The sequence below is a fragment of the Halyomorpha halys genome, unplaced genomic scaffold, assembly GCF_000696795.3.
Source record: "Halyomorpha halys isolate HHAL.00 unplaced genomic scaffold, Hhal_1.1 Scaffold669.1, whole genome shotgun sequence".
Lineage (NCBI taxonomy): Eukaryota > Metazoa > Arthropoda > Insecta > Hemiptera > Pentatomidae > Halyomorpha > Halyomorpha halys.
Window position 1 is genome coordinate 527,573 of NW_027107180.1, and position 13,025 is coordinate 540,597.

The following is a 13,025-nucleotide window of genomic DNA, read 5'->3' on the forward strand; positions in this document are numbered from 1 at the left end:
ATATTATATGACATTACTTTAATGTCTTAAAAAAAGTTACCCTACTAAATTATTCAATGCCCTGGATTAGCGGAGTTACCTTTATTTATGATTTCAAAAGGTTTATAGTGTATACTAATTTTATATTACTTACACAGTGTATCGTTTCCAAAAAAAAAATTAGAATTGTCAAAAAACTATAGCAGCCAAAAATTTGTAATTTCGTCTGTTTCGATGATAATTAATTGATTCCATAATTTACAAAATATTTTTCTTTGAATCATTATTATAGTTTAAAATATTCGGTAATTTTATTGGTAGTTGATAAGATTTTGGAAGGAATCCTTTGTTCAAAAAGCTGAATGACCAACTCTAATTACCCCATTTTGAGCCTACATGCAATTAACTGTACTATTTAGTGAAAACAATTATACCTGAAGCAACTATTCAGTCACTTTCAGATATGATCTAAGTACGGAAGATTGCTTATCATAATGACTCATTTATCTGGAACATTACCATTCAAAGTTAGTCACCTAAAAGACTCAGATATATTCCAACAAGATATCTATTACTTATGAATCTGTGACAGTAAATATATTTTTTTCTTAAACTTTATCTTATTTCGTATGTTGTTAATAGAAATCAACGTAAACGTCCTTATCAAGCAAAGTTAAAAAAAAAAAAGGTTATGGTTTTTATTTCCCATAAACAATAATAACAGTTTATAGAAATTCAATCATCAATCAGCTGACTACCTATTTACTTTTTTCACAAGTTAATTAACAGTCAAGCACGAATATTAGAAGTATAATATAAAAAAATAAACAGAATACGTTCTAAAACTATTTCGCATAATAATAATGTTTTAATAGGACCATATTTGCATAAGTATTTATTTTAAAATTTTTCCTCTGTGGATTTTTAATTTTCTTCATGTAACTCAGTCAATCTCCATTTCAAAGTTTTATAGTAGTTGTCGAAGTATTTTTTTTTGTTTTGAAATCTCTATTCTGCTTTCAAAACATAACGGAGAGAAAGTCTCACAATCCTGTGTCAAATTAAACTTTATAGTAGTTTTGATAGTGTGCTACATTTTTTATATGTTATAAAAAAAGTTTTATTTTCGGAATAATAATGTATTATATCCCCCGTATTTTTGTCCAGAACAAAATAAAATTGGTTTCATGATGAATTACTTAAATTCAAGTTATTATATACTTCGAAACTCATTCCATAAGTTTGAATTAATTGAAACTGCAAATTACGGACGAGTTGTGTTTTGACACGTGACGGGTGAGAATGTTTTCTCACATTATAATTAATTTTTTTTTTCAGATATGTTTGATTTTTTCAAATAATTTTTATATTTCTCAGCGCTAACATGTCGTAGTTTCAATTATATAGTGCGTTTCTTAGTTTTTTTTTCCCTTTTTAAAAATTAAAAACTAAAATCTTCGGGTACAAATTCAACTTTACTAACCAAACAATATTTTTTAATTTTAAGTTTTCGTTGACGTGGTTTGTACTCCACTAAAGAAATAACTTTATTCACCACAAAATCAAGTTAAAGGAAATATATAGACTTATAAGTTTTTTTTTTATTTTGCTATTACAAAATTAAAACCTAAAATGTTGGAGTACAATTCCATTTTGACCACGGACAAATTTCTTAATTTCCTTGGCAGTACTTTTTACATCAACTTCGCGTAGTTAAGACTTCACATAAAGCAATATCATCAATCATAACAAAGTTAAATGAAATAGACAGCCGTAAAAAAAAAATTTTTTTTTGGTCCCAATAAAAAAAAATTCCACGCTTGTTTTTTCAATGAGATTGTTTTGAAGCAACCCGATTTATAGGATCAATATTGCTTGATTAATTAAGTATTTCTTCTGCTAGCTTATTTTTTATTATTTATATTTTTTATGTTTATTATAGGCACAGGTATTTTAATGTGTCCACCTTTGTCCGACTAAGCTTATCACGTCATTCGCTATCATGCATTTGATCTTATCTCGATTTAGTTGTAAGATGATACGCTCTATTTCCCTTATAAGGACTGTTATATCATCTCTAGAATCGTTTATTTTCTTTGCAAATTTCTTTATTTTTATTTTTTTTTTGTTCAGATCTTTCTTATTATATTCGAGCGCTGTGTAGAATATCATAACAAATAGAACAAACCCATGTACCTAGTTGTTTAGCATATTTTCGAATGCTTCTCTTGTATTAGAACTCAGACCATGAGCTCATCTTGTTTTTAAAAGTTATAAAAATTGCTTAAAAAAGAAACTTGATAAATTAGATGTAAGAGTTCAAAATACACCTTAAGTTTAAACTTGACTGTGGAAGTGGATTTCTAAAATCGATCAACGTTTTAAAAAATATGTTTTCTTTTAATAATTGGTATGATTTTCTATGGCGATCAAATAAAATTTTGGCATGAGGCTAGAGATTGATACTGTGACTTTACATTATGAATATCTTATGAACATCAGCAGCAAAAGCAAAACAAAATTTATAACACTTCTATAAAAGAATGCATATAAAAAAAGGAAAAAAAAATTATCAATGAAGTGATACTCTAAATTTTCAGATACCTTTCTCATTGACAGTAAAAACAAAACTAAAAAAAGAACTCGTCAGGCATATTAATCATTGTCGCTGTTGATAGATGTTGAAATTTAATTTAATTTAAAATATTTCATGTTACACTATTGAAAAGCTGCAAGAAATTTGGGATAAAAGCAAAATGAATTTATCTATTGAATGAATTAAGTAACTAATATTATATAAAATAAAATACAAAAATGCATATTTTTGATAGAGTTTAAAAAATAATAAGCCACGTTAAAAAAACATGACAATCGATTGAAAATAATTGATATTATCTTCTGTCTAAAAGATTTCACCTAATAACTAGTACAGAAACTGAAAATAATATTCACATAGGGTTCATTAATACAACAAAATAAATATAAAGATATAATTATTAGTCAAAATGACTTTTGAAATAATATTAACTAATTATATTTTAAATTATTAGAAATATTTACTAATATACTAATAATATATTAGATATTAGTAAATATTTCTAATAATTTAAAATATTTACTAATATACTAATAATATATTAGATATTTAATTATTACAGATTGAAGATATTTAGATAAAAAGAAATAAAGGTAAAAATATATTATAACTTTGTTAATAACTTCATGTTAGTATTTATATTTTATCTAATAAGTCTGATTTGTGTGCTGTGTATTATAGCAACTCAATTTATTTGGGTAGCATTGCTTGTTGTTAAATGAAGCATTTCTCCTTCTACAGAAGTACATTTGCAATTTGAATGTTTAACATTTTATTGTATTTACAAGAGAATAAAAATAATATTCACATCAAGAATTTAAAGTTTATACTGCAAACATTTTTTCTAGAATAGCCATTGAACAGGCATAAATGTCCTTCATAAATATTTTTCCTGTTCGATCTACTAACTTTCCTAATGACCTCAGGTGCAAGGTCAACCGACTGAATTATATTAATTGAAGAAAATAAAACAATCTATTTTAAAAACAAGGGAATAACCACTGAGAAATATTAGTAATTTTAGAATAGGGGCAGTCTTTTTATGGCAAAATGGGGCTGAGTAATTTTTAAGCAGGGTTGTAGGGTGTCTATATACATACATACATTATGCTAAAAATATATTTAAATAGCCTTGTACAAATATATATTTGTAATACCAAAGAAAAATTGATCAAATTAGGACAAGTGGAAGAATTGAAAACATGAGCCTGTGGTTGTTTTCTCTCAACTCATAACTAAAACAATTTTCCCCTTTCTCTCTATCTCCTTCTATTTCTTTTGTACTCTTTCAATTTAACCATAATTGTAACATTTATTTTGTGCCATACAACTAGTATTCTTAATTATTTGATTACAGGAAATGTGTCTGATTTTAAAATAAATATGAGAAACTAGTTCATTCAAGTTCAATTTAACTACATATTTAATTTTGAGTATCAAGTACTTCATATTGGGGGGGGGGGTCTCATTAAAGTTAGAATAAATTAATCAAATCGGAAATGAAATACAATAAATTTAAAAAAAAAAAATAGTAAAAATGCACACATCAATATTGTAATTCAAATATTTTTTTCTTTTTAATTATTTTTTTTTTATACATTAAGAAAAATATGAGTATGTGAGGGCCAAAATTTTAATTTGCAACTACACCATACATTGTATACTATCTTAAATATAACTATTAATTATCAGTAAAAAGAAACTGTTAAAAAACAAGAAATGTAAATAAAATCAATGTACACTTTAGTATTTATTTGATTTAATTTAAGCAATATAGCTCACAAGAATATTCATAAACTTTATTTACATTTGATTTTTTTTTCCATTCTAATGAACACAAATATGATAAAAACAAAAATGGATGATTTTGGATTAATCAATTAAATTAGAACTATCCTCTCACCTTATAGCACTCGTCTGATAAACTAAAGAGTCTGATCTGATCATTTGCTGTTACTTTTAAAAAAGCTTCATCTACTTTCAACTTTGAGAAGTCATAGTGTTTGGTGGCATCACCTCCTGGTATCTCGAACCAAGACATCTTTCTCTGTAAATCATTATCATAACTGATCATTAATCTTGTGAACAAGTAAGGAAAAAAAAATAGCAAATATTATTGTGGAGGATCAGACAAAAAAAAAATTAAAAAAACTTTAAACATCAATAAATAAATAAAATAGACGATAAACACACCTGAGTCTATGGTCCCATCTGGTTCCTTTCACTAGCAGGCTGGGCACTGGTTGAGTATCAGAGCTTTCATAAAGTGAGGGGGAGGGGAGCAGTTGTGATTGTGTAATGGACAAGTTGGAACATTTCTGCTGATGTTAATGTATATGTTTGTACGGTTAGCAATAAGGCTCCTTCTGTTTAGTGGGTAACTCATGATTCACGTTTAATAGCTCCTATTGATTTTCAGTTATGTTTAAAGACATTTTCAACTGTCATTGTTTGGTTTTGAATACAAGTATACAAATTGACCAATTATATACTCCCCATCAAAAGTATTTCAACAGCTTCAAAGTTCTGAAAATATTTACATATAATTAGAACTTCAGCTTTTTAAATTTAGTCTGTGTATCTAACAGCAAAAGGAAAAAAAAAGTTAATATTAAGTTATTATGATAGTATTAGAATGTTTAATGCTAAAATTCATGTTTGTTCTAATTAATCCATATCCTGGAGCGAATTGTGCAGTTAGCAGACCAGACTAAGCAGCCCTTTAGAGCTTCATGGAGGCGAGAGCACTGAAGAAGTCGAGATATTTTAACAGCTTAAATAGTGGCACATCTGACATAAGAAATTTTGTATTTGACTTATTCTATAGATTTTACTGCTGACTGGGGTTACCTTGTTATAGCACTATTAGCTTTGGGACAGTTTGTAGAGAAAGTAGTCCCAGTCAATGGTACTATCTTTGGAATAAGTCCACTTAAAATAAAATATATATATTTTTTTTGTCAGATGTGCTATACTATTAAAGCAAAGCCATGATATATTATTTGAATATATGGGATATGATCAAAAAGGTTCGAAAACGATCCTTAAAATAATGAAACTAATTATTAATAAAAATCATTAATAGGGGTATTCAAGATGTGTTGTAAAAGTGTGAAAAGTTTTAACATGCTAAATGTTATAGTTATAGGATTGCGAGTAGACTAATTTAAAGTCCATGTTATCTGTTTAATGCATAACCATTTACTAGCTCATTTTCTAGACAACTTGTTTTGTAATCAAGATATTAAAATCTCAAATAGCTGCGTCAGATCATCTTTCCTCCACCTAACTTTTCCGTGTTTCCACTTCTAGTTTTTTTTTTATATTAATTTATCGTTCTTTTTATCCATTACTTTATTAGAGTTTAAAACGACACGAACTACGAGCCACTAACTTACCAAAATGACACCAGCCAAAGTATAGTGGAGCTCTCCGGGTCTGTTGGGTGTCGTCATTCTCTATTTAGCAGACTCTCAACTATGTTAAATGTTCTGTTGTTTTAACATGTTGAAAGAAAGAAGTATTTCTCCATTCAACGCAACTTTTTCCGCTTAACATGTTAAACTAAAGATCATGAATACCCCTAATATATTCTTTAACTTTTTGTTTTAGTTTCCTCGAAACTTTTGTTTTTGGAGCGGAATTTTCATCGCTTATAGCCGCCATTTTCTTGATCCGCATGTGTTCCTACTTATTCGGTGTTGCTTAACTTATTCCAATCAGATTGAAACATTCAAATATTTTAAAGTTTAATTTTGTTTTCTGGATACAAAGAGGTGCCAATCCAATTTTGGCAATAGAGGTTTGTTTAATAAAACGTTATTTTTATCCTTCAAATTTCAAGACGGCTAGTAGACACTGCGAATACCTTACGTCCTAGTGATACAAAAAACCAAAGAGATTTGGACAAAGACCTTCTGGACCTTCTACTCGGAAGTTGCTACAACGTATGGAAGGATTGGGAACTATTAATGGAATCTATAGACGGCTGCATCAAAAAGTGGTTCATTATATTCCACTCCGCCAGTTAAAGGAGCAGTAACTTACAACTTGGGAAATTCAACCTCATCTCGAAGAATGAAGCCTAGGCCACTTCAAGATATTATGTTTTAAAATCTATAATTATCTATTATATTATTGTCATTACTACTGTTTTATTTATTTTTTCTCTACATCTTTTTCTCAAATTAACTTTTTTCCCCCTGTTAGAAGTCAGATATTTATTTTAATAAATCTATAAATATCATTGTTTTTGTTATTAATTTTTCTGTTTCTTTCTTCTTTTTTTTCTCTACACTTAAGAATTGTTATTGTTATCTATGTATTTTATTTTTATGTAAGTATCTTCTATTATTCGCTGTTATTATTCACAATTGTTCAATATTTTATAGCGTTTTAAATAGTTAAGGGTGTCTTTTGCACGATACTACCCCCTCCCCCACAATCAATTGCTAAACAAAAGAAGATCTAACCATATTAACCATGTTAGGCCTTCCAGGCTGATGTGGTATAAAATAAAAAAAATATCGGAGGAGGAGAGAGGGAATATAATATTTCCCAACAATCTTACTGAATTTTCCAATTTACCAGAGGTCTGAGGAGTACTCTGTGAAATTTACTCTTTTCTTAAAGATTTTAGATAACTGGCTTCTCTAAATAACGTTTATGAGCAATTTTGAGTATAATAACCTGTTTTAGTAATGCTTCACATCAATTTTCTCAATTTGAAGCAAGTTCTCAAATTTCCTGACTCATCATTTTTTTAACTATGCGGAGGGGACAATAACGTCTCTCCCTATCTTTCCCCTCATTTCGTAACGACATCCCTGGCCATCCGAGGAAGGCAGGACCAAAAGAAATCTTTCATCCTCAAGCTCTCCGAAAGACGTAGATTACAGCATTAACTCTAGCACAACTAAACATCCATCATTCATTCTCAACCATTAGGAGAAGAATAAAAGATAGGCCAACAAAAATCAAGAAAACAGCGTTGTTACCTCATGCAACCAAGCTTAGAATCGCTAGAGAACATCAGATTGGAAACAATTAATGAACAAAGATGTGGAAATACTTTATGTTGTTTTGTGCTTGTTCCTTTTGGAAGAGATTCGTTACAACTGGTTGGTGATTCAGAGGTGTATAAATACTTTTGATGCGGAGTTTATATAATAATTTAATTTTTTTGCTAAAATTAAAAAAAAATATATTTTCACCAACAGAAAAAGATGCTACCAGAATTTAAACATCGTGTGAACTAATCAGCTCCTCTCCCCCTTAAAATCGATTAGACCTTGATTGTATTGTTTCACCTTTCTCTTATCTAGGCAGATTATGAATCCAAGATTTGAAGTATGTGTTGAAAGTGAACATAAAGAGTTATTAATTTAAGTTTTTTTTATCTTGGAGAAATACGATGAATTTACTGCCTTTAATTATAAATTTATCAAGCAGTAAATTCATTTATCATATTATTTTTTTGTTAAAATATGACGCTATAATTGAACCAAATCATTACAATCTAAAAACTAATTAAAAGGGAATGCTTCTCTCTCCCTTCGCCACAGAAATCCCATAATTATGACCGGTCCTATATTTCCGTAAAACATTTACTTTTAACAAATATAGAAGTCTTTGATAAAAGAAAATAGTTAAACTGTCAAAGTGGTTAGTACTGGTTCGGTCTGTTGCGTTCATGGTGTGTCGTGTGAATGTCGAATTCACGCCCATTTCCAGTATATTAGCCACTTTGTCAATGTTGCTTCATTTAACTTCCTAATTCTGGGATTTTGGGAGCGGGTCGGGAATGGAAGAATTCCCCTTAAAATTATTTTTGGTGGTGGATCTCTACCTCTGAGGGAGATTAACTCTCTGTACAAGTTTTAAGATAAGTGAGGGTTCATCTGAGAGCAGGAGTGGTGGATTCACGCTGTCTACAGTTTTAGCCACTTTTTCAATATTTATCGATTAATATCTGTAAAATAACATTGAAGAAATAATCTAAATAATAATAGACTGATACACTATATTGTTCGATTACTTACTATCCACAGCTTGACAGTTTAGCTAATTAAACTATATATTCATCAGAAATAGTATAAGTCCATACATAATAATTCATTATCACACTGAACTGTTTTTTAATTATTGTTAAATTAGTTCCAATGGCTTTTCCATTCCTCTTCTGCAGTTCATTCACACTTGTCAGATAAGTATGTGGTAATTTATACTTAAAAATCTTGGACGCATTGGTTTTCGGGAAATAAAAGAAGTCCTAAGATTAGTGGGTCATCCTGCCTTCGAATCTACTCTCTCTCTTTTACAATTCCTTGGACTGAGTACGTTTCTCTGAGATTATAATGCAATCCAAATTTATTTGCCACAACTCAGGCCACAAATCCGAAAGCGGCCCCGCGAGATACTCGTGAAGAGAAAGCGCTGAGTTGCAGATATTGGTCGCCGGCGAAGAGTACTTGAGGCCGGTGTTTATTGAACTGTCACAGGGCAATAGAAAGTGAGGAGTCAATCTCTTACATTATATGTCTCCTTTAGAACTTCAATTGATTCAATTTTATTTTGAAATATTTACTTTTTAATAATTATTATCAATTTTTACAATATCGCTTAATTTTTGTTGGTGTTTTTCGCGGCCTCTTGCTACGGCATTAGGAGACCATAATAATTGATTTTCTTAAATTAAATTACTACAGAGATGGGAATTTACAGGCATCATTTTTATATTTATAGCCTAGATCCATACAAAGAGGGTTGGCCAAATAATTAAAATTACAAATAATATATAAGTAAAAATTAAGAAAAACAATACTTAAAAATAAAAATAGAAATTATAAGTTAACGAAAGAAAAGAAAAGAATTAACTAATACAACTAATTAAAAAAAAACACTATAGTAAACCATACTATTTAAAATATTACTAACTAAACTAATATAACTAATGAAATTATTTTGTAATTAACAAAATAGAAAAAGAGGAGGAAATTACAAAACAAATGAAAATTTCTTGCTTCAGCGGTACATACAGTAAAATTTACTGTCAAATATAATTTTTTTTTAAAACAATATAAAGAAATGTTAAAGTTTGCAGATTTAATTTAGTTTTTCAGGTTTCTCCTAATACAACCTTTATATTCTAATTCAACTATTATGTTCCATTTATCCATAAATATTTATTCGTTTAAGGAGGGTAGTTATGCTTGATCATGGGGGGTGGTTTCAATTTTGAGGAAAAATATTTTTGTTTCTCGCATGACGGTCCTTATTATGTGATTAAAAATTATAATTAAAGAAACACTGACGAAGTTTTTTTTTATTATGCATTTAACTAATCAGCAAAGGATAACAAATGGGTACGACCCGATGGCAACATTTATCGGCCGGTAACAAAATAACATATAAAATAATAAAGATAGAGTAAAATATTACTTAAACACTTTCAATTATTGGTGCCTGCAGCGGCTTATAAGCTAAAACTATACAATTTTGATTTTTTTTCTAGAGATTTATACAATACAGCTAAAATATAAATTACTACTAAAAAAAAAAGTAAATTAATAAAATCTGAAATACTGGTAATTCGAAAAAGGCAAGTAATGACAGAATTATAATAATGTATAGATTGTAGAAGAAAATTTAGTAATGAAATACAACTGAATGTTTTAGTTGTAGTATCACCACTTCTTATAAACTAAATTATTTAAAATAAAATTATTAAAACACACGTGTTTATGTAAACAAAACATTTTTATTTATTTTATTTATTATTTAATCCTCATAATCTTTCGATTTTTTGCTTATTCGCTAAAGCCTTTGGATGAACAAAGTGTCATTTATACTTTACAGTTTGATGTTTGTAGGCCATTCTGTATAAATTCGTGTAAAAAAATATTTTTACCAAAATAAAGATTCATTTCATGGTCGTTTGATCATACCTTCATTGTTAGTAACAGTTCTTTATCCTTTCGCTGTCACTAACCAAGCGGAAAATGCTTTTTAATGTGTACATTATGAGGTTACTTATTAAAATGAATATCGATAGTTTTTAATAACAAAACAATGAACATATGTTTTCATAATTAATATTAGATTAATTATTATTCTAGAGTGGTGATACTATAATTAACAAGTACATTTTAGTTTAAAAATACTCAGTAACTAATTTTTAAAAATTATCAATTATTAGAACCCCCAAAAAATGAAATATTATTGTTTTATATCACATTTCTAGTTGAAGTAATTATTGAAAACCTCATGCAGGCATTATTGTGAAGCGCCTACTTCTAGGCCATTGCCCTGATCTGTTTGTCGAGTCGTTTCTTATTCAAACATGCAGAATAGTCATTTGCATTTAAAGGATTATTCCTTGCGTTTGTTTATGAACTTATGAATCCATTTTGACAAGTTTTAGTTATAATTTGAGTGCGGGGAAGGCTCATGAGTGTGGGGGTTCGAGGTGTGTCTCGCAAAAGTGAAATGGATGCGTACAGTATACTACACACCATGTCTTTTTTTTGTTTTTGAAAGAAACCACGGAACAGTGAGTGTTGATATTTTAAATTATTTATTCCTTATGAGTATGGTGTAACGAGCAGCACCTAATGTAATTACTCACGTGATCCTGATTAGTTGAAGATAAATTGTGTTTCGAGAATTCAATAATTTAGAATTGAAATTATAGTAAAATATTTCATAGAGCCATTTCATCCAGGTTTGAAGCCAACTCGTATAATTTATGTAGCATAAATCTCTCTCTCTCTCTCTCTCTCTCTCTCTATATATATATATATATATATATATATATATTACTGGACCGATTTACGTTGTTTTTTTTTCAAAATATCCCCTATCACCTTGGGAAGGTTTAAAGATAATGAAATCCCTCCATTCTTCAGTAAAAAAAAAAGTAATGACCTAAATTTAACGTTTTTGGTTTGTAGCTTTTAAAGTGTACTTTTTTTCACAGTTATTACAACCGATCAATTCATCGTTTTCCAAAGAATAAAAAAAAACCTATAAATGATTCTATTGAAGGATATTATATTCATCAAAAATTATAAAAACTTAATGTGGCTTGCGGTAGGGTAGATCAACAATCTTTTTTTTTAAGAAATGGAAATCATGTCCGATTTTAGCATCTTCTCAAACCCAAGTATACCAGTTATCAAAGAAATTAAAAACTAGAAAATTCTCACATTGATTTATTTGGAGGTTTTTCTTCTTTCTTCCAGTGACCATTGATTATATAATCGTTCATAACCCCGCTGCATTCTATCAAATTTCTTCCTTAATACAACCACTGGAAAGCGAATGATTCCTCTTTTAACAAACATTAAGAAAACCCCTTATTAGGGCGAAATATTTGCTTGAAATGCTACACTTGGTAAGTCAGTCGACCTGAATTGTTTCAAAATCGTATAAATTAAAGCAAAAAGCACAATGGGGTATTATTTAAAACTATTTATATTTTATGTAGTATATGCATTAAAATATCATAGATAATCAAATTGTCTCAAAGAATAAGAAAGACGGTTCGTGCCTTTTGGTCCAGCATGAAAGTAAAAATAATAACGCATGCTTAATTTTAAACTAAATACATTATATTTTCCATTTTGTTAAATCAATCTATATACATCCCAAAACCTAGCAATAGCACAGCATTATATAATCGTGAAAGTAACAAATAAAAACCATTAATGTTTATCTGAATAAATTAAAAATTATTTCACCATAAACGTTAATAATATACATAATTGAAAGATCCTTTTAATATTGCCCTTATTGTAACAACTTAAATTTTATTTGTTACAATTCGTAAACCTTATTTACTTTACTCACCAGCTTTGTTCGAACTCGCTCTGTCATTTTCACGGCAAAGGATACAAAGCATTGTACCAACAATCTTCAAGTAATAAAATTAATAAATATGATATTGAGTACCATATATTAATAAAATATCAATAAAGATAGGAATTGTAAATTTGAAAAAGAAATATCATCAGATAAATAGAATTTCAGTTTAACTTACTTAGCTTCATCACTCATCATATGTATTGTTGCGATTATTGACCAACAATGGACGACAACGATATTATAATCCATCTTCACACCTGTCTAATGGATTTAAAAGAAATATACTTAAAAAATAATATAAATACACAATAGTTAAATAAAAATTTCATTTCATTAAAAAGGGCTTTCCTTCATTTTGACCGTGTTGAAAGTAGTAAAAGGCAGAATAAAAAGTAGTGCCAGGTATTATGCGTAGGAAGAACTTCATGAACAATTGATGCGCTAATTGAACCCATGATTTTCTACCTTGCTATCCGACGTTTTCATAAAATGGAACTTACCTTTGAGAATGATTGTATCCAAGAGAACCAAGAGTTATCGTGAAGAAAAGAATAAGTGTTATATGAGGATAAGAATAAAATGAAGA

At 28.8% G+C, this 13,025-nt stretch overlaps 1 protein-coding gene across 2 annotated transcripts in view; it reads right to left on the minus strand.

Moving 5' to 3' along the window:
• Hgsnat (Heparan-alpha-glucosaminide N-acetyltransferase) overlaps positions 1-12,466 on the minus strand; it is a 32,243-nt gene extending 19,777 nt beyond the window's left edge. The window contains exons 1-2 of one of the 2 annotated variants that reach the window (XM_014427752.2): positions 12,425-12,466; positions 4,479-4,622 (exon numbers count right to left, since the gene is read on the minus strand). In XM_014427752.2, coding sequence (XP_014283238.1) covers positions 4,479-4,622; positions 12,425-12,451 — 171 coding nt within the window. In that variant the 5' untranslated portion in view covers positions 12,452-12,466. Of the gene's footprint in view, positions 1-4,478; positions 4,623-4,768; positions 4,902-12,424 lie in introns of those variants that run through there. The other variant, XM_014427754.3, reaches the window with a different exon arrangement.
• Between the last annotated feature and the right edge of the window lie 559 nt (positions 12,467-13,025).